This window comes from Pelophylax lessonae (assembly GCF_965119305.1).
Source record: "Pelophylax lessonae genome assembly, chromosome: 3".
Taxonomy (NCBI): Eukaryota; Metazoa; Chordata; class Amphibia; order Anura; family Ranidae; genus Pelophylax; species Pelophylax lessonae.
In genome coordinates, this window is record NC_138770.1 from 594557034 (window position 1) to 594578316 (window position 21283).

Genomic DNA, 21283 nt, shown 5'->3' on the forward strand with positions numbered 1-21283 from the left:
GAGTATGCGCAATTTTGAAGCATGACATGTTGGGTATCTAATTACTCGGCGTAACATTATCTTTCACATTAGGGAAAAAAATTCAGCTAAATTTACTGTTTTCTTTTTTTTTTGTTAAAAAAAGTGAATTTTTTTCAAAAATATCGCATTTGGAAGACTGCTGCGCAAATATGGTGTGATAAAAAATATTGCAACGATCTCCATTTTATTCTCTAGGGTCTCTGCTAAAATATATATATATATATATATATATATATATATATATATATATATATATATAATGTTTTTGGGGGTTCTAAGTAGTTTTCTAGCAAAAAAAATGATTTTAGCTTGTAAACACCAAGTGTCAAAAATAGGCCGTCTTAAAGTGGATAAATGGACAACTTTGTGAAAAGTGCTACTTGAATGTTAGGCCTATGTATGTGGCCAATCTGTGAAAAAGTGTTACACATGTGGTATCGCCATACTCAGGAGGAATAGCAGAATGTATTTTGGGGTGCAATTTTTGCTATGTACATGCTATGTGTTAGAAATATTGCATAAATGGACAGCTTTGTGTAAAAAAAAAGTGTTCATTTTCTTTCCACATTTTCCAAAAACTTGTGGAAAAAAATGACATATTCAAAAGACTCATTATGCCTCAAAAATTATACGTTGGGCTGTTTGCTTTCCAAAATGGGGTCATTTTATGGGGGTTTCCATTGTCCTGGTGCTCCAGGGCCTTCAAAAGTGCGAAAGGTTGTCAGGAAATTATATGTGTAATTTGTGCTCCTAGAATGCCGGACGGTGCTACTTAGGCCTCTATATGTGGCCAGGCTGTGAAAAAGTCTCAGACATTGTGGTATCGCCATACTCAGGAGGAGTAGTAGAATGTGTTTTGGGGGTGTAGTTGCAAGTATACATATGCTGTGTGAGAGAAATAACCTGTTAATATGTCAATTTGTAAAAAAAAAAAAAAAATCTTCATTTTGCAAAGAGTTGTGGGAAAAAATGACAACTTCAAAAAACTCACCATGCCCCTTATTAAATACCTTGGAATGTCTACTTTCCAAAAAGGGGTCATTTGGGGGGTATTTGTACTTTCCTGACTTTTTAGTGTCTCAAGAAATGAGATAGGCCTTCAGTACATCAGGTGTGGTCAAGTGTGATCAATTTTCAATGATTAGCACCATAACTTGTGGACTCTATAACTTTCACAAAGACCAAATAATATACACTATTTGGGTTATTTTTACCAAAGATAAGTAGCAGTATAAATTTTGGCCAAAATTTGTGGAGAAAAATTACTCATTTGCTAAATTTTATGACAGAAACAAAGAAAAATGCGTTTTTTCACAATATTTTCAGTCTTTTTTTATTTATAGCACAAAAAATAAAAAACCCAGTAGTGATTAAATACCATCAAAAGAAAGCTCTATTTGTGTGAAAAAAAGGACACAATTTTTTTATGGGTACAGTGTTGCATGACTGAGTAATTGTCATTCAAAGTGTGAGAGCTCTGAAAGCTGAAAATCAGTCTTGGCAGGAAGGGGGTAAAAGTGCACTGTAGGCAAGTGGTTAAGCTTACAACAGGATGCTCCTCCCTTTGGACCACAGTTTGTTCCCATTTGGGGGGGGTCTGAAGGAAGGGCTAACACCATCCTTTCTACTCTACCTATGAGCAAACGTTCATTGTAAACTTACATATAATATTTGAGTTATTTATGCTTAGCAGGGCTCAAAATTTCAAGTCATGAGCTACTAGCCAGGCCTTAAGAGTTACTCGCCACTTGTTGCCCCACCCAAACCCTACCCTGCTTCACCCCTAAACACACCTTCATAAAATATCTCATAAAATGACACTGTTAAATGTTTTTTTCAGAATTAAGTTACAAAAAATATTAACAACAACAACTTTAGAGTGCCCACAGCGTGCCCCCTTTCGATGCGGAGTGCCAACAGCGTGCCCCCCTTTCGATGCGGAATGCCAACAGCATGCCCCCTTTCGATGCGGAGTGCCCACAGCGTGCCCCCTTTTAATGCAGAGTGCCCACAGCGTGCCCCCTTTCAATGCAGAGTTCCCACAGCGTGCAGAGAGACCAGCGTGCACTTATCTGATGCGGAGGCTTCTTCTCAATCCTCCGCGTCTCCCGAGTCCTCCTCCTCCTCCTTGGCCAATAGCAATTGTTCGCCTTTCGGCCAATCAGGAAACAGGACCCGCTTCCTGATTGGCCAGGAGGACGATCAGGAGGAGGATCCGTGTGACAATGGCGAATATTCATTCGCTATTGTCACACAATTGGTGGGCTCAGAGCGCACTGCTCTGCGCCCCGGGTCCACCCATTTCTTACAGCACAGCCCTTACTCACCATCCTTATCATTCCACTCGCAAAATGCGAGCAGGCGAGTAGAATTTTTGAGGGCTGTGCATAGTTTTCTTTCTATACCCAGTGGATGTATTATATCTTTGGATAACAGATTTTACGTACTAAGTTTGTATTGTTTATATGCTAAACTCAATAAATATTTGAAAAAAAAAATCTAGTTTCGTTCTTACCCTCCGCTAAGGTTCTTCTTTTCAATGTGCGACTGTCCCCGGTCCACTTAAAGACTCTTTTTGGGGCGGTGCAAGACCTTCTTCAAAGGCTGATTGTCCTGATTCCGAATTTGGAACATTTTCAGGGGTTTTTACTCAAACCGGTTTACAGCCCCCAGGAAGGAAGGCAAGGTGCGCCAAAGTCTGGACCTCAAGGTGCTGAACTGCTTTGTGCGGGCTCAGAATGGAGTCCATTCGCACGGTGATGGCTTCCCTGCATCAGGGGGATTTTCTTGCCTCCATCGACATCAAGGACGCTTACCTTCATATTCCAATATGTGTCAGTCACCAGCGCTTCCTCCGTTTTGCCATGGGAGAGGAGCATTATCAGTTTGTGGCGTTACCCTTTGGTCTCGTCTCAGCTCCTCGGGTCTTTGCGAAAGTGTTGGCCCTGGTGCTAGCATTGTTACGCCAATGAGGGTTTGCAGTACTGGGGCTACTTGGACGACCTTGTTCTGCGAGCGGAGTCTCCTACTGCTCTGGGGGAAAGTTTGGCTGGATTCAGAATTTTCAGAAGTCTGCTCTGGTTCCGTCCAGAAAGGTGGACTATCTGTGTCTGACCCTGGACTCGGCCTTAGCCAGAGTGCAACTTTCTCTGGACAAACTCAGAAACTGCAGACTGCAATTCATCTCTTGCTGTCCAGCAGATGTTAATCCCTCCGGACTTGCATGCGGGTGCTGGGCCTGATGGTGTCTGCCTTCGAGGCGGCTCCGTTTGCACAATTCCATGCTAGGTTCCTGCAAGGGGGATTCTGGCCAAATCGGACAAGGATCCGCAGTCTCTGGACAATCCGATCTGGCTGAGCTGGGGAACGAGAGAGTCCCTGAAATGGTGGCTTCGTTCTCCGTTGCTTCGGGTTGGCAAATCCTTCCTTCCCGTTGTATTGGACAGTGGTCACCAAGGATGCCAGCCTGTCTGGCTGGGGAGGCGTCCTCCGCAAAAATTCTGCTCAGGGAATTAGCACACTGGAAGATTCCAGACTTCTGATCAATGTCTTGGAACTATGAGCGATCAGACTGTGCCTGGAACATTGGACAGATTGTCTTCAGGGATGTCCTTTGCGCATTCAATCGGACAATGCCACGGCCGTGGCTTATGTCAATCACCAGGGGGGGCAAAAGAAGTGTCTTGGCAGCTCTGGAGGTACCTGGCATTCTAAGGTGGGGCAGAACAGTTCGTTCCAGCCCTCTCTGCTGTAAACATTTCATGGGTGGAAAACTGGCAGGGGGATTACCAAGAGGAGTGGTCCCTTCATCCGGAGGGGTTTCATCAGTTGTGTCTTCGGTGGGGCATCCCCGAGGTGAATCTGTTGCCATCTTAGCTCAACAGAAAGGAGCAGAGGTTTGTGGCTCGGTCACGGGATCCTCTGGTGATGCCACAGATGCACTGGTGGCCCCCTGGGGTCAGTATCATCTGATTTACGCTTCTCAAGCTTCTGGCAGGACTTCTTTGCAGGATCGAGGCAGAAGGGATTCCGGTCATCTTAGTGGCCGCAGACTGGACTCGCCGGCTTGATACGCCAATCCTCCTCTCGGAGGATCTGCTGTACCAAAAACCAATCTTCCATCCTCTTTACAGTCACTGGCTTGGCTGTCGAACGCCAGGTGCTGATGGATAGAGGTTTTGTCTGAGTCGGTGATTCCAACTCTGTTAAAAGCTAGGAAATCTACTTCTAGGAAGATCTATCATCATACGTGGAAGACGTACATTGCATGGTGTGAGTCTCTTGGGGTTCATCTTCGCTCTTTTTCGGTGGCTTGGATCTTGACCTTCCTTTTCCTTGGGGTTGAGCAGAAACTGGCCTTGAGTACTATCAGGGGTCAGGTGTCGGCCTTAGCGGTCTTCTTTCAACGGCCGTTGGCCACATGCTCCCTGGTACATACTTTTCTTCAGGGAGCTAGGCACTGTCTGTTGTCCTTCCTCAGGTTATCTCTGATTTTCATTTGAATGAAGACATTTAAGGAAATAGCTTTGCATGCCTTGGATTTGGTACGGCAATTAGGGTGTAACTTGCAGCTATGGGGTCTTTTAGGAAGTCAGGCTCCCCATTTGTGCTCATGGATGGGCCTCGGAAAGGGTTGTCCGCTTCCTCTGTGACCATTTCCAGATGGATCAGACAGACGGTGGTTCAGGTCTATTCCATTAAGGGTCAGGTTCCTCCTTTCCCTATCAAGACGCATTCTACTCTGGCGCTCAGTGCTTCCTGGGCCTTCCATCATCAGGCGTCAATGGCGCAGGTTTGCAAGGTGGTCACCTGGTTGTCGGTGCACACTTTCACAAAGTTCTATAAAGCAGATGTGTTGGCATCGGATGCTCCCCTTGGCCGCAAGGTTTTTGAAGGCTGCTGTTTAGAGGACTTGGTCCTCTTTAAGGGTGTATTGTTTTTTCAGGTGAGCTCCAGTTGTTTTGGTTGAGTTCCTGTTTACCTGGTTGGCTATAGTTTAGCCTTGGGAGTTTATTTTTCGCTGTTCTCACCCCTCATATTTACCACTGCTTTGGGACATCCCAATGGTTAAGAAGATGAGGAGCTGTGTCTTTCAATGAACGAAATAGAAAATGGGATTTTTGACCTACCATAAAATCCATTTCGCCGATGGTTATTGACGGACACAGCACCCACCCCCTCTGTGGAGTTATAGTTCTCCTGACCCTGATTGTAACAAAACTAAGTGGCTATAGCAGAGAGAGGGAGTAATTTTTTTCTGCCTAGTGTCCTACTCCATTAGGGGCAGTATAACCCAATGGTTAAGAATACCAAGAGCTGTGTCCATTTTCTCTTTCGTTCATTGATTGGCACAGTTCCATATCATCTTTGACCCTTGGGTTATGCTGCTCTCCATAGGAGTAGGACACTAGGCGGAAACAAGTTTGACTACGCCTATAGGGCAGTCCTAGGCGGTATACTCCCACTTCCTGCTATAGGACTTCAGTTTTTTTCTGCCTAGTCAGTTGTAAGGACCTAGTTCCTTGCTTGGATTTCTGGTCCTGGCATTTTTTCCTTTTTTAAACTGAATTTTTTTTTCTTCTTTTTATTATATTATTTTCCTATGCGAACTACAATCAGCTGACAGACTAGGCTATGCACTGGATATCCTAGATCCTTACGGTCTTCCCAGTCTGGCCAGCGAGCGCGACCCAACTTTAGCTCCGCTCTAGGTTTGCCATGACAGCCCCATTGGCCGACGAGTGAAACACCTCTCGAGGATGCTTAGCCCTGCTTACGACACTGGTCACGACCTGAGTCACAGCGTACCTCTGGCCCACAGCACCCCCATTCCATTAAGGTTCGGTGGACTGCCCAAAATGGTGCCCACTCGGTAACCAGGTGTGGTGAGTAGTGTGACCCCTCACCTCTGGGGACATTTTGGGGATGGACGCGGGGCCTTTCCTTTGGGTTGGTAGGCCCCCTATGTGCCTTTCCTTCCCACATGGTGTCCCCCCTCCCCCCGACTGGTGGGGTCACCCTGCACATGTCAACCTCACCTACCACCCTTAGTCCCCCCTCACCGGGGCGGCCAGACTGCTTTCAGGTACAGGGTGTGATGCAGTGTTGGGCTGGAGGGGGGAGGGAGCACTGGCATATATCTGGGTGGGGGTTTCTGTTAGGGCCCCCCTGGCAGGCTGCAGGTACCTGAAAGGCCGTTGGAGGTCCTGGGTGCCGCACTTCGCCATGTGGCGCTGCCATTTTTCTGTGGATGGATGTGGTGAAGCTTCGACGGTCATGTTTCTGTAGTCCAGCGGCCATGTTTTCGGAGTTTCCCATTGAGATCAATGTGGTGGCCGTTTTCTTGTAGTCTGTAGAGCGGTGCTGCTGCAGTGGGCCTCTAGTGGCAGTGACAGCGTTTGCTCTTTCTCTCTGATCGCGGCATGGCAAGCAGCAAGGTGCTCTGGGTCCTTCCCTAAGTTGGTGGTGGTGAGTCCCTGCGGAGTGAAGCTCCCTCTTTCTGCTACTGCAGTGCCGCTGGTGCGCTGGGACTTGTAGTACCACTGCTCCAGCGGTGGGGGGATTATTTTAGCAATTTTTTTTCACCTATTGCGGGCAGGCCCTAGGTTAAAAATAGAGTCCCTGGACCATGTGTCACCACCTGACCCACTCTCAGACGCTGCGGGGACCCTCTGGGTCTCAGTCTGCCCTGGCGGCCATGACGGCAGTCCTGCAGTCACTAATGTCCAAAGATGATGTGGCCCCTCAAAGGGGCCTAGCAAGAAGCGCCCCCCAACTTCACCTGTATCCTCTGCCTCCTCAGATTCTGCCAAGGTGTTCCCCTTTCCTGCCTTTTTCGACGAGTTTGTCGCAAGTCAGTGGGGATCCCCGAAACGCATGAATGGAATACTAACCTTTTTTTCACTAGGAGATATCCTTTTGAATAGCCCCTTTTGAAGAAACTGAAAGTTCCACCGGTGGGGGATTCTCAGGTTTCCATATTGACTAAAACCACGCTTCTTCTGGTGGAGGATTCCCCATCTTTTAAAGACCCTGTGGACAAGAGCTGAAGCTCTGGTCCCATACCTTTTCCCCGTGGCAGGTTCAATTTTCACAGCAATAGTGACGGGACCAATTCTCCTTGGGTTGCCCTCCACTGCCTTTGTTCTCTGATGGCCTTCCGGATTCCTGGCGCGGTGATTGACGTCATCACCGAGCGCCCTGTCGACTTCCGTCTGGCTGTCCAGTGCGTTCTACGGACTTCGGAGCACGGCTTCCTTCTATCTGGCTTCTGGCATCGGTCTATCAGCCGCTCAGGCTCCCTGAACAGACCCTGTGTGTCCCCCTTTCGGAACTCCTGCCTCTCCACCATCACCCATGGACATTCATCTCCACTGCTGACAAGGATGCATATGAAGCCACAGAGACACGGTAAGGTTTCCATCGAGGCTGCCATCTTATGATATACATTGTACTTTTAAGCTGTTTTCCTAATAAACACTGGCTTTTTATGTAACTTATCGTGGAGTTCCTGCCTGTCTCTGTACAGTCATTTATGAATAATCATCACTGGGCTCCATTTAACTTATAAGCCTGTCTTTTAGCGCTCTTGTGTTCTATGTTGTGTTTTCAATTTTGAGGCCTAGGTTTGCCATCACCTTGGTCTCCCAGACCTTAACAGAATATGCAAAGCTGCTGCGCCAGGATTTGGAAGGGGGTCAACCTCCTCCTGAGCTGGCGGATCAGTTGATGCAGGGGTTACAGTATATCTGTGATGCTTCTTTGGATGTGGCCCCTTTAGCCTGCAGAGTGTCTGTGACAGCTGTGATCCTTCGCTGCATGATTTGGCTGAAATACTGGTTTGTGGACCAGGCTTCCAAAAAAGGTGTTGCCTGATATCCCTTTTGTAGGAGACTGCCTGTTCGTAGCTTCTATGGAAGAGATCATTAAAGGTCTTACGGGAGGTAAGAGTACTCTGGTTTCACAGGTTGCAAAGAGCAAAGAGCCTTGTCGTAAACGTGGTCCTTTCTTCTGAGCTCACAAACGGCCCTTTTGTCCCGCGGGCCTGCAGGACAAGGGATCAAAATTTACCCGTAACTTCGCGGGAGGTTCCAAGAGACCCTGGGCTGGTAAGTCAAACTTACTGCTGAAACTTCCGTTTACTCAGTTCCATACCAGGCCTCTACAAAAGGAGATTCTTGCCAAATGGGACAAGAATCCTCACTCTCTAGACAATCTGATCCTGTTGAGCTGGGGTACGAGGGGATCCTTGATTTGTTGGCTCTGTTCCCAGGCACTTTGACAGGGGAAGTCCTTTCTCCCCCTGTACTGGACAATGGTTTCCACGGACGCCAGCCTGTCCGGGTGGGGAGGTGTCTTTGGCACAGATTGGACTCGAGGGGTTTGGACTCGGGAGAAGTCCAGTCTGCCAAACAATATCCTGGAGTTTCAGATGATCAGGCTTTGCCTGTCACTGTGGACGGACCATCTGCAGGGGTGCCTGGTAAGGATTCAATCGGACAAAGCCACGGCATATGTCAATCATCAAGGGGGCACCAAAAGTGCCCTAGCGGCCAGAGAAGTAGCCGGCATTCTAAGGTGGGCAGAATATGTTCCAGCCCTCTCTACTGTGCACATTCCAGCGGTGGAAAATTGGCAGGCGGACTACCTCAGTCGACAGGCATTGGAGCCTGGCGAATTGTCTCTTCGCCCGGAAGTGTTTCAACAACTGGGTCTCCGATGAGGGACTCCCAATGTGGACCTGTTGGCCTCTCGTCTAAACTGAAAGGTTCAGAGGTTTGTGGCAAGATCTCAGAATCCATTGGCCGATGCCACCGACGCTATGGCGGGCCTTTGGGCTTGGTATCATCTGATTTACGCTTTTCTTCCACTACAGCTTCTGCCGAGATTTCTGTGCAGAATCGAGACAGAAAGGATTCTAGTCATTCTGGTGGCTCCAGACTGGCCTCGCCGGTCTTGGTAGGCAGACTTCGTAAGGCTGCTACCCGATGCTCCTTGGAGACTCCCTCACAGAGAAGATCTTTTGTCTCAAGGGCTGATCTTCCATCCTGCTTTACGGTCGCTGGCTTTAACAGCCTGGTTATTGAAAGCCAGTTACTGAAGGATAGGGAGTTGTCGAATTCAGTGATTCATACACTATTAAAATCTAGAAAATCTATTTCTATGAAGATATATCATCGAGTTTGGGGGGGCGTACATTTCTTGGTGTGAGTCTTGGCGGGGTTACTCTCCGTTTCTTTTTGGTGTCACGTCTGCTGGAGTTTCTACAACCGGGTGTAGATCAGCGTTTTTGGCTCTGGGCACCATCAAGGGACAGATGTCTGCCTTCGCTATTTTTTCCCAACAGGCGTTGGATGCAAACTCTTTGGTTCACACTTTCGTCTAGGGGGTTCGCCTTTTGGCTCCTCCGATAAGGTCCGTGTTACCTCCGTGGGACCTCAATCTGATACTGTCGGTTCTTTAAAAACTGCCTTTTGAAAATATTTGTGAACTTCCTCTGCTTACTCTGTCACAGAAGGTGGCCTTCTTGGCGGCTATTACTTTTGCACACAGGGTATCGGAGCCGGCTGCGTTGTCCTGTCAGTCACCTTACCTGGTGGTTCACAGGGACAAAGTGGTGCTGCGTCCCTGTCATTTGTTCCTTCCTAAGGTCGTCTCAGGATTCCACTTGAATTAAGACATTGTGTTTCCCTCCTTGTGCCCTAAGCTGAAACATCCTAAAGAACTTCCTTCCTAAAGGATTCCTTGTTTGTCCTTTAAAGATGGATCTCGTAAAGGGCAGGCCGCATCTGCTGCGACCATTAAAAGCTGGATCAGGCAGATGGTGGTGCAAGCCTATTCCATCAGGGGTCAGGTTCCTTCTTTTCCCTGTTAAGGCACAATCTACAAGTACACTTAGTGCCTCCTGGGCTTTCCATCATCAGGCGTCAGTGGTCCAGGTGTGCAAGGCCGCCATATGGTTGTCTGTGCATACATTCACAAAGTTTTACAAGGTGGATGTACTCTCATCTGCAGATGCTGCGTTTGGCCACAAAGTTTTGCAGGCAGCTGTTGCAGAGGGTTCTGCCTCTTGAGGGTGTATTTTTTTCTGCTTGGTGAGCTCCAGTTGTTCCTGGTTGAGCTTCTGATTTACCTGGTTGGCTATGTTTAACCCTTTTGGGAATTGTGTATTGCTGTGTTTTCCCATCCCTCATGTTGACGCTGCTTTGGGACATCCCAAGGGTCAAAAAAGATATGGAGCTGTGTCCATCAATGAAGAAAAGCGAAAACTGGATTTTTGTCTTACTGTAAAATCCTTTTCTCTGATCATTGACGGACACAGCACCCATTCCTCTGTTGAGTTGGATTATGTATTCTTCTGACACTGCTTGTTACAAACTGAAGTCCTATAGCAGGAAGTGGGAATATACCCCCTAGTACTGCCATATAGGCGTAGTCAAACTGGTTTCCGCCTAGTATCCTATGGATCGCAGCATAACCCAAGGGTTAAAGAAGGAGCTGTGTCCGTCAATGAACATCAGAGAAAAGGATTTTACGGTAAGACAAAATTCCAGTTTGTTTTTCTACAGATTAGGTTGAGGTGAGGCCATTGGGCTTTCTACTTTAGCATAGTGGTAGCAGCACTATTTCCTGGATAGCATTGTCATTTCACTAGTTGATTTTACTTGTTTCCCGCTGCTGCTTTGAGAATTGCCTATGTATCCCAGTAGTAAGTAAAGCAGAAAAAAAGCATGTCAGCACATTTTGTTTAAAAAAATAAAATAAAAAAAGCAGCATGTTCGTAAAAGCTCCAGTACCTCAGGATTTATTTTTCATCACTACCCGTATATGCCAAAAGGGATAAGATGCCAGCTCAGGGTTACTGTGCCAGCAACATGACAGACCTCTGTTGTCAGCAATCAATGAGGCCTAATGTCCCGATTCTCTTCATGTTTTACAGATAATATATCTTTTTTTTTTTTTTTCTTAAGAAGACTTTTTGGTATGTGTAGTTAATGTTCAAGACTTTGAATGCCAGTAAACACAGCTGTGGGATGTTAGGCATCCTCTTTAGTTTGCTTTAGGAAATTCTGTCTGAGTAAATTTACGGAAAACCGTGTTAAATACCAGTAGTAATAAATCATCACTAAATATGATTTGAGTTTTATTTTTACACTCCGTCAGGTCATGTCTGGCAGTAAAGGTTTTGGACAGAGATAGTCTATTTCTGCACGATCATGTAGGAGTGCCAGTTTCCCAAAGCCTAATTTCTGTGTACCGGGTCTAATTTCTAAATTAAATTTTAATAGATCTCTACAGAACCTCATTCACAAGACCCTTTTCCAGTCATGGAAAATCGTTGCCAAGAAATGCCTACACTTAATAGTCCTGGTTTAAAACTGAATGAGTAATTTGTTAAAGTGTGGGTTTTTTTTCTAAAAAAAATAATTATCCATAATTATAATTCCTTATTGTTAACCTAAAGTAGTCAGCAGATTATTCAAAGGCAAGCATTGGTGGCAAATTATTAAAGGTGCAAAAACTAGTACAGTAGTAACCCATGTATATAGAATAACCAACACTTTGATGTTGAAAGTTATGCTAAGGTAGATATAACTAAAGAGTAGTAGAAGAGTTCAAATACCTACCTTACTTCCTGTGCTGGTCACTAAAAGCATGTTGCTGAAAGCCCAGGCATTTGGTTATTTTATCTCTGCTGGAGAGGAAAATCAATTTGTCTCGAGTCTAAAGCTGGCCATGCACTGTTGTTTTTTCTTTTTTTTTTTTTTCATTCAGCTGGAGGGCAAAGTGCAAAATACAAATCATCATAAAAATAGCATCTATTTATGCCTCTGTAGCCAAATTTTTTACCCCAATCATAGGAAATCCAAGGGAAATATTGTTTTTCTTGACCTGTTTTGCAGACAATTGCTTCTTCAGGAAAGAGAGGGAGTCCTGATATATCTGATTCAAATATAGATTCAAAGCCATACAGAAAGGCTTTTTAACATATAATCTGATTTTATTCTGTCTTTTATCAATAACAATTTCTCTTTCGTTCGTTGACAGACACAGCTTCTGATCTTCTTAACCATTGAGTTATACTATCCTCTACTGGAGTAGGACAATAGGCAGAAAAAAAGTCTGGCTACGCCTATGGACAGTCCCAGGGGGTATACTCCCTCTCTCTGCTATAGGTGCTCTGTTTTTTTTTTTCTGCCTAGTCAGGAGTAAGGACCTAGTTCCTTGCTGGGATCTCTGGCCCTGGCAATTTTTTTATTTTAGATAGATTTTTTTTTCTCCTGGATCTCTTCTTGTGAGATCTACAATCAACTGCCGGACTGGCGACGGGCTGGATAATCTAGATCCAGTGGTCACCCCAGTCTGGCCAGCGAGCATGTGTAGATCTCAGTTCCGCTTTAGGTTGGCCGTGTCATAGCCCCACTGGACGGGGACTGGCCTGCGAATTAAACGCTTCACGAAACGCCTCATGAAGTCGCATATGACCGGGTCTCGGCCCGAGTTGCAGTGTTCCTCCTGCCGGACAGCCCCCCCCCCATTGCTATGGAGAGGAGGTTCTGTCTGAAGCGGTGCCCGTCTGGTTCCTGGTATGGTAAGTAACTATCTCTTCATCCCCCTGGAGGGTTTTGGGGTAGACGTGAGCCCCTCCATGGGACAGTCAGACACCTGGGTTCCCCTCCTTCCCGTTAGGCACCCCCTTCATTGGTCTGGTGGGTCATCTACCCCCCCACCCCTCCTCTTTCACTGATGCTAGGGCTGTGGGGTGGCCTGGTCCACCACCTAGGGTTGGGGCAGGGTGCTCTGCATGCGATGGGGGCAACGACCGGGTGATCAGTTGTAGGGGGCAAAACTGTAGCTGGTGGGGTCCCTCCTTCCTGCTTGTGCCCTTTTCTGAGGCCTAGGGATCCCTCCTGGGTCCCTGGGAGCCTCATGGTGCCGCCATTTTCTTGTAGCCTGTGTGCTTATTGCACTCCGGCCATGTTTGTGTAGTCCGGCTGCCATTTTTCGGGTATTTGCCATTGAAAATAGCGGCAGCCATGACAGTGGAGCCCTCTGGGTGGCGATTTCGGTGGTGGGAGCCCCTCCTCATCCCCTGGTGCTGACTCCTAGATCTTTACATTACCCGATTGCCGTTTGTGCAGTGCAGATTCTCCTGGTAGCTGCTGTGCCTGGTTTCTGTGGGGTGGTGAGTCTGGTGGGGTCCTCTCCCTCTCTACTGATGATCGATTGGTGCTCTATGGCTGGCAACCCGGTGGGCTGCCAGAGCGGTGGGGGTTGTCCCTTAGCAGTGTTTTTAAACTTTTTTGTGGGATCCCCTTGGTGACTCATGGAGTCTTTGGAGCACATCTCCCCACCTGATCCCCTCTCTGAGGCTGCGAGGCCCTCTGAGTCCCATCCATCCATCGATGCACTGATGGCAGTCCTGGAGTCCTTGGTGTCCCAGATGGAGGTAGCTTTGGTGATGGGCTGGCAAAAAACGCCCCCTGATCCCCTCTCTGAGGCTGCGAGGCCCTCTGAGTCCCATCCATCCATCGATGCACTGATGGCAGTCCTGGAGTCCTTGGTGTCCCAGATGGAGGTAGCTTTGGTGATGGGCTGGCAAAAAACGCCCCCTGCCTTCCCCTTCCTCATCTGTCTCATCAGATCCTGAATCTGATTCGGGCGGGTCACCCTGTTGGATCTGCGACCACGCGACCTGAATCCTCAGATAATGAGAAGGGTTCCTCCACTTCTGCAACCGTGTATGAAAAGGTGCTGGTGGACGCACTGATTGTAGCTGTGCGTGAGACCTTAAATACGGATGATAAAGCTGCGGTGGAGGCGCAGGTTCCTTTTGGCATTCACAATTCATCCAGAGCAGAAAAGGTGTTCCCTTTCCCCTCCTATTTTGACAGAATTGTCACTAAATAGTGGGGACGACCAAAGCGTCCCCTTGGGGTCCCTAAGTGATTTTGCTAGGCGAATCCCCCATGATGAGTCCCTTATTAAGAAGTGGACTGTTCCTCCGGTGGTGGACCCTCCGGTTTCCAGGTTAAACAAGGCAGCCATGATTCTGGTTGAAGAGCCCCCGGCCTTTAAGGACCCGGGTGACAGGAAGACAGAGGCTGTGGCCCGCAATATGTACACCTTAGCTGGTTCAGCACTGAGGCCGATTATCACCATTGCCCTAGTGTCGCAGACTCTGACTGAATGGGCTAGGCTTTTGCGCCGTGACCTGGAGGGGGGTAGCTCCCCCTGCCTTTGCGGAGCTGGCGGACCAGCTGGTCCAGGGGCTGCAGTTTATCTGTGATGTCTCTTTGGATGCGGGTTCCCTAGTGGCTTGGCTCCCTGTTTCGGCAATGATCCTTTCGGCGTGTCTTTTAACTCAAATTCTGGTATGCGGACCAGACTTCTAAAAGAGCCTTGACTGATTTTCCCCTTCAAGAAGATCGCCTGTTTGGGGCTACCCTGGATGACGACATAAAAGGTCTCACAGGGGGGAAGAGTACCTTTCTTCCGCAGGCTACTAGGGACAAGGACCCTCACCGTAGACGTGGGCCCTCCTTCTCGTCTCATAAGAAGTTTTTTCGTGATGGCCCCAGTTCCGACTTCAGAACGTCTTCATGTGTTTTACTCAAACCTGTGTACAGTCCCAAGAAAAGAAGGCAAGGTGCATTCAATTCTGGACCTCAAGGCGCTAAACTGCTTTGTGCGGGTGCAGAAGTTCAGAATGTGGTGGCTTCTCTGCATCAGGGGGATTTTTCTTGCCTCCATCGACATCAAGGACGCATACCTTCACATTCCAATATGTGTTGGTCTCCAGCGCCTTCTCCGCTTTGCCGTGGGAGAGGAGCATTAATACTTTGTGGCGTTACCCTTTGATCTCGCTTCTGCTCCTCGGGTCTTCACGAAAGTTAGTCCTGATGCTAGCATTGTTACACCAATGAGGGATCGCGGTACTGGGCTACTTGGACGACCTTCTTCTGCAAGCAGAGTCACCTATTGCTCTGGTGGAAAACCTGGAAATCGCCATACAAGCTTGAGTGTGTTTGGCTGGATTCTGAATTTTCAGAAGTCTGCTCTGGTTCTGTCCACAAAGCTGGACTATCTGGGTCTGACTCTGGACTCGGCCTTAGCCAGAGTGCTCCTTCCTCTAGACAAACTCCAGATACTGCAGGCTGTAATTCATCTCCTGCTGTCCAGCAGATGTTAATCCCTCCAGACTCGCATGCGGGTGCTGGGCCTGATGGTGTCTACCTTCTTGGCGGTTCCGTTTGCACAGTTCCATACGAGGTCCCTGCAAGGGAGATTCTGGCCAAATGGAACAAGAACCTTCAGTCTGTGGACAATCAGATCTGGCTGAGCCGGGGAATGAGAGTCCCTGATATGGTGGCTTCGTGCTTCGGCTGGGCAAATCCTTCCTCCCCTTGTATTGGACAGTGGTCACCATTGATGACAGCCTGTCCGACTGAGGAGGCATCCTCCGCAAAATTTCTTCTCGGGGTCTGCACACTGGAAGAGTCCAGACTACCGATCAATGTCTTGGTACTCTAAGCGATCCGACTGTGCCTGGAACATTGGACAAATCGTCTTCAGGGATGTTCAGTGTGCATTCATACTGGCAATGCCATGGCGGGTGCTTAGGTCAATCACTGGGGGGCACAAGAAGTGTGGTAGCCCGCATTCTGAGGTGGGCAGGACGGTTTGTTCCAGCCCTTTCCATTGTACACATTTCCGGGGTGGAAAACTGGCAAGGCAGATTACCTCAGTCGGTTGGCCCAAGGGGAGTGGTCCCTTCAACCTGACGTGTTTCATCAGTTGTGTCTCTGATGAGGCATCCTGGCTCAACAGAAAGGAGCAGAGGTTTATGGCTTGGTCACTGGATCTTCTGGCGGATGCCAAGGATGTGCTGGTGGCGCCATGGGGTCAGTATCATCTGATTTACGCCTTCCCTCCTCTCAAGCTTCTGCCAAGACTTCTAGGCAGGATCAAGGTAGAAGGGATTCCGGTCATCCTAGTGGCCCCGGACTGGCCTTCCTGGGCTTGGTACGCCGATTTGGTGCTGCTGGTCGCGGACGTTCCTTGGAAGCTTCCTCCCAGGGAGGATCTGCTATCCCAAATACCAATCTTCCATCCTGGTTTACAGTCACTGGCTTTGACGCTTGGCTGTTGAATGCCAGGTGCTGATGGATAGAGGTTTGTCTGTCTGAGTCGGTGTTTCCAAAGCTGTTAAAAACTAGGAAATCCTACTTCTGGGATGTTCTACCATCGTACGTGGAAGACATATATTGCGTGGTGTGAGTCTTTTGGGGTTTATCCTCACTCTTTTATACAGTGGCTCGGATCTTGACCTTCCTTCAACGGGGGGGGGGGGGGGGGGGATTGAGCAGAAACTGACCTTGAGTACTATCAAGGGTCAGGTGTCAGCCTTAGCAGTCTTCTTTCAAAGGCCCTTGGCCACATTCTCCTTGGTGCATACTTTTCTTCAGGGAGTTAGGCACTTGACCCCTCCAGTGCGGTCTCTGTTACCGCCTTGGGACCTCATTTTTGTGCTCTCGGTCCTCCAGAAGCCTCCTTTTGAGAATCTTTGGGAGATTCCCCTGCTTATGCTGTCCCAGAAGGTGGCCTTTTTTGGGGGCTTTCACCTCTGCGTGCAGGGTGTCGGAATTGGTGGTGTTACCCTGTTGTGCACCTTACTTGGTGGTTCATAGTGATAAGGTGGTTCTTCGCCCCTGTCTGTTCCTTCCTCAGGTTGTCTCTGATTGTCATTTGAATGAAGACATTGTGTTGCCTTCCCTTTTTCCCAAGCCACAACATCCATAGGAAATGGCTTCGCATTCCTTGGATGTGGTCTGGGCGATTAAGGGTGTACCTGGCAGCTACGGAGTCTCTTAGGAAATCAGACTCACTATTTGTGCTTACTAATGGGCCTCGGAAAGGGTTGTCTGCTTCCTCTGAGACCATTTCCAGATGGCTCAGGCAGACAGTGATTCAGACCTATTCCATCAAGGGTCAGGTTCCTCTTTCCCCTTTCAAGGCACACTCTACTCAGGCGCTCAGTGCCTCCTTGGCCTTCAGTGACGCAGGTTTGCAAGGCGGCCACCTGGTTATCGGTGCACACTTTCACAAAGTTTATAAAATGGATGTGTTGGCATCTGTGGATGCTTCCTTTAGCAGCAAGGGTTTGCAGGCTGCTAAGAGGACCTGGTCCTCTTTGAGGGCGTATTATTTTCTTTTTTCAGGTGAGCTCCAGTTACTTTAGTTATGCTCCCGTTTATCTGGTTGGCTATAGTTAGCCTTGGGAATGTCTTTTTTGCTGTCCCCACCCCTCATATTTAACACTGCTATGGGACGTTCCAATGGTTAAGTAAATCAGGAACAGTGTCTGTCAATGAACGAAAAAGAGAAAATGGGATTTTTGACTTACTGTAAAATCCATTTCTCTGATGCTCATTGACGGACACAGCACCCACCCCTCTGTTGAGTTGTATTTCTTCTGACACTGCTTGTAAAAAAATGGAGTACCAATGGCAGAGAGAGGGAGTATACCCCTGGGACTGCTCATAGGCGTAGCCAGACTTTTTTTCTGCCTAGTGTCCTACTCCGGTAGGGGGCAGTATAACCCAATGGTTAAGAAGATTAGGAGCTGTGTCCGTCAATAAACGTCAGAGAAATGGGTTTTACGGTAAGTCAAAAATCCCATTTTTGTATTATTTTTAACTTTTGGTCAGCAGTTCTATATGCCCAGCAGAAACTCCATATGCTTGCAAAATTGAGATATACAGTGCACCTGGAAAGTATTGCTTCAGTTTTTTCCACATTTTGTTACATTACAGCCTTATTCCAAAATGGATTAAATTCATTATTTTCCTCAAAATTCTACAAACAATACCCCATAATAACAACATGAAAGAAGTTTGTTTAAAGTCTTTGAAAATTGTATTAAAAATTAAAAAATCACATGTACATAAGTATTCACAGCCTTTGCCGAGACACTAAAAGTTGAGCTCAGGTGCATCCTGTTTCCACTGATCATCCTTGAGATGTTTCCACAACTTGATTAGGGCCCACCTGTGGTTCTTGACTCAACCAATCTGAAACCATGGCCTAAACTTTCACACTTGAGGCCGTCGGCGGACTCCGTTTTTCTTAGCGGGGGATCGATCCGCTTATCCCCCGCTGAGCTGGCAGCTCTGTCTCCGTGCTTTGTGGGGAAACAGAGGTGTCAGGTCCCTTCTGTTCTCTTTGGGGGAATCGGATGAGAATGGACCACCTGTCCGTTCTCATCCGATCCGCTGGATGGATGGAAAATAGGGTTTCCATTTGTCCAGATTTGACGGACTGGATCGGATGGCAGCGGACATGTCTCCACTGACTTCCGATGCCCCATAGAGATGCATTGGGCATCCGTTCAGATCCGCCTGAAAAACTGACAGGTGGATCTGAACGGTCCGCAAGTGTGAAAGGCGCCTAATAGACAATTGTAATTATGATACCCAAGGCTGGATTATTAGAATTATGCATACCTGTGCTCCAAAAAAAAAAAAAAAAGTTAATTCCCTGGGCTCATCCTCATTGAAGTTAGTAGCAAAGAGGAGAATGTACTGATGTAATTTACAGGCCAAGTGAATGCCTAACTGATTCCAACAGTGGACACTAGTAATGTCTTATTTTATTTTTTTGCATTACAGTTTTTTAGTTGGAGATGGCGCTTTCAAGTGGGCTGTTGATCATGGGATTCCAACGTGTCCTAGAGACATAATGGCTACAAGTGAGTACAGCTTGTGTGATTTTGAGCATTGTATTGTAGCAAAGGTAGGCACTGTCATTGTTCAATTTTTTTTAAGGGTTTTATTTTTTTGGGAAATGTATTAATGTTTTTTTAAATGCATGCTGTTATAGCAAGTGTGTGAAAGTTAGCCTGTGTCTAACCTTGGTGTCCTACATAATGATGTCCTGAGGGGCTAAATGTTTAGTCAGCCACTCTACACTCTCCTTTTACCCTTATGTTCTGGAGTGGCTATAGTGGCTATAGTTCTTTATTTTGACAGGGTTGAAACAAGCTTTTAAGTATAGCTATACCCAAAGGGTAAAACACGGCACACTATTCCTTGCATTAGCGTATGGACAATGTATTGTCAGCCCATTAATTTAAATGGACTGCCTAACGCACAAAAAATGTGCATATACTATTTTTTGTAACCCTGCAATGCATGTCCATTGGCAAGGTGTATTGAGGTGCCGTTGAGAATGATTGGCACTACATCACACAAATGTGCATAACTGGCGTTATCTTGCGTTGCAAAAAAAAAAAAAAAAAATATATATATATATATATATACATATATATACATATTTCTCTTTCGTTCATTGACGGGGACAGCTCCAGAATCTTTTTGACCATTGGGTTATGCTGACCCCTACAGGAGTAGGACACTAGGCAGGAAAAAGCTTTACCACCCCTATGGGGCAGTCCCAGGGGGTATATTCCCACTTCCGGCCATAGGCACTTTTTTTTATCTGCCTAGTCAGGAGTAAGGATCTATTTCCTTGCTGGGATCTCTGGTCCTAGCATTTTTTTCTTTTTAAATTGATTTTCTTTCCTCTTTTATTATTTTTTGTTCCTGTGAGAACTACAATCAACTGCTGGACTGGGCAACAGACTGGATATTGAAGATCCTTACGGTCTCCCCAGTCCAGCCAACGAGCGCTTGCAGGCCTTAGCTCCCTGCTATTTCAGCTGCGACATAGCCCAACTGGACAGGCCTGCGAGTTAAATGTCTCGCGAGGACCCATACGACCTGGTCGCCGCCTGAGTCTCAGCGTTTCTTCTTGCCGACAGCACCCCTATTCCGGTGCAGAGGTGATCTGTCCGGAGCGGTGCCCGCCCAGTTGCACAGTATGGTAAGTAGTTGTCCCCCCTCTCCCCATTGCGTGTTTTTTGGGCTGGGGCGAAAGAGGGGAACCCCAGGGAGCGGCCCACATCCCAGCCCAAAAAACAGGGTCACCGTGGGTCTTTCATACCCCCCCCCCCGTAGGTTCTGAGCTTGCTTTTCCCATGTGCTCTGAAGGGGGGCTTCCTTTGGGGCTGCTGCTGATCGGTTTTCTCCTATCGCACACCGGGTTTTACAACACGGTCCTTCGTCACCCTGGGGGATTAGTTATCTGGGCAGGGGTGTCCTAAGGGCTCCCGGCTGTTGTGTTGGGCTGGGGGAGTGGATGGATTCACATCCGTGGGTCCGCGCCGGATCGGGCCAAAAATTTAGGCCGCAGCCTACCGGACTGATGCTATTTAGGGAGGCCCCAGTGAGGGTGGCTGGAGCCACCACCCTCTGTTTGGGCATCCGCCCTCTCCTTCGTTGTTCCTGGGTAGTCGGCTCCAGTGGGCTTCACGCCCAGGCGGCGGGGCACCCTCAGAAATTTAGGCCACGGCTTGTGGCCAACTGGGTCTTGCGGCCGACTGGGCGCCTCCGGGGGGGCAGCGGCCCCCGGTGAGTGTCCTGTAGCCACCTGCTCCCTTGGATTAGCCAGCTTGGTGCCTTCCCTTTGGGGAGGGGGGGGGGGGCGCTGTGGGGATGGTCACCTTTGTTTGATGACAGCATGCCGCCATTTTGCGTAGGGCACCCTCTTTTTAGCTCTGCGGACCCTCTGGGTACCTTGCCTGCGTGTCCGGGTCACAGCGGGTGGCACCTTTCAAGGGGGCCATTTATTATCATGGGGGCCTCTATGGAGGGGCTCGGAGGGTGACCCCCTTTTTTTGTTTTTTTTGCGTGGTCCAGTAGGTGGTCCATTTGTGGGCCCTGGGTTGGCGTCCCCTTGCGGGATCACAGTCGGCGACCCTCATCTGCCTGTTTTGGGTCTATGCAACAATCCTGATTGTTATGTTTCAAGGTGAGCTTAGTTTATTGCGACACTACTGGGTCTGTGTGTACGCACTTTGAGTGCTCTGATAGTGAGGATGTTTCCTCTTCTACTGCAGCCACGCATGCAATGGCGCTGGTGGATGCACTGATTGTATCGGTGCGGGCAACTTAAAAAATTTTAGGATGCAGCTGCTGCTGTATCGGAGGTTCTGGTCTCCTTTTGGCACCCGCAGCTCTCCAAATGCAGCAAAAGGTGTCGCCTTTAATCGCCTACTTGGCAAAATTGTCGCGAGTTAGTGACCTAAACGCATTATGTCAATGCCTAAGCTTTTTTGCTAAACGGTATCCCTTTAAAGAGTCCCTGTTTAAAAAAGTGGACAGTCCTACCTGTTGTGGATTCTCAGGTTTTTAGGCCGAAT

At 47.9% G+C, this 21283-nt stretch overlaps 1 protein-coding gene across 2 annotated transcripts in view; it reads left to right on the forward strand.

The window, feature by feature from the left end:
- Positions 1–21283, forward strand: part of TASP1 (taspase 1) — a 499277-nt gene that overhangs the window by 170026 nt on the left and 307968 nt on the right. For both annotated transcript variants that reach the window (XM_082249835.1, XM_082249834.1), the window contains exon 7: positions 18693–18772. In XM_082249835.1, coding sequence (XP_082105961.1) covers positions 18693–18772 — 80 coding nt within the window. The remainder of the gene's footprint in view (positions 1–18692; positions 18773–21283) is intronic.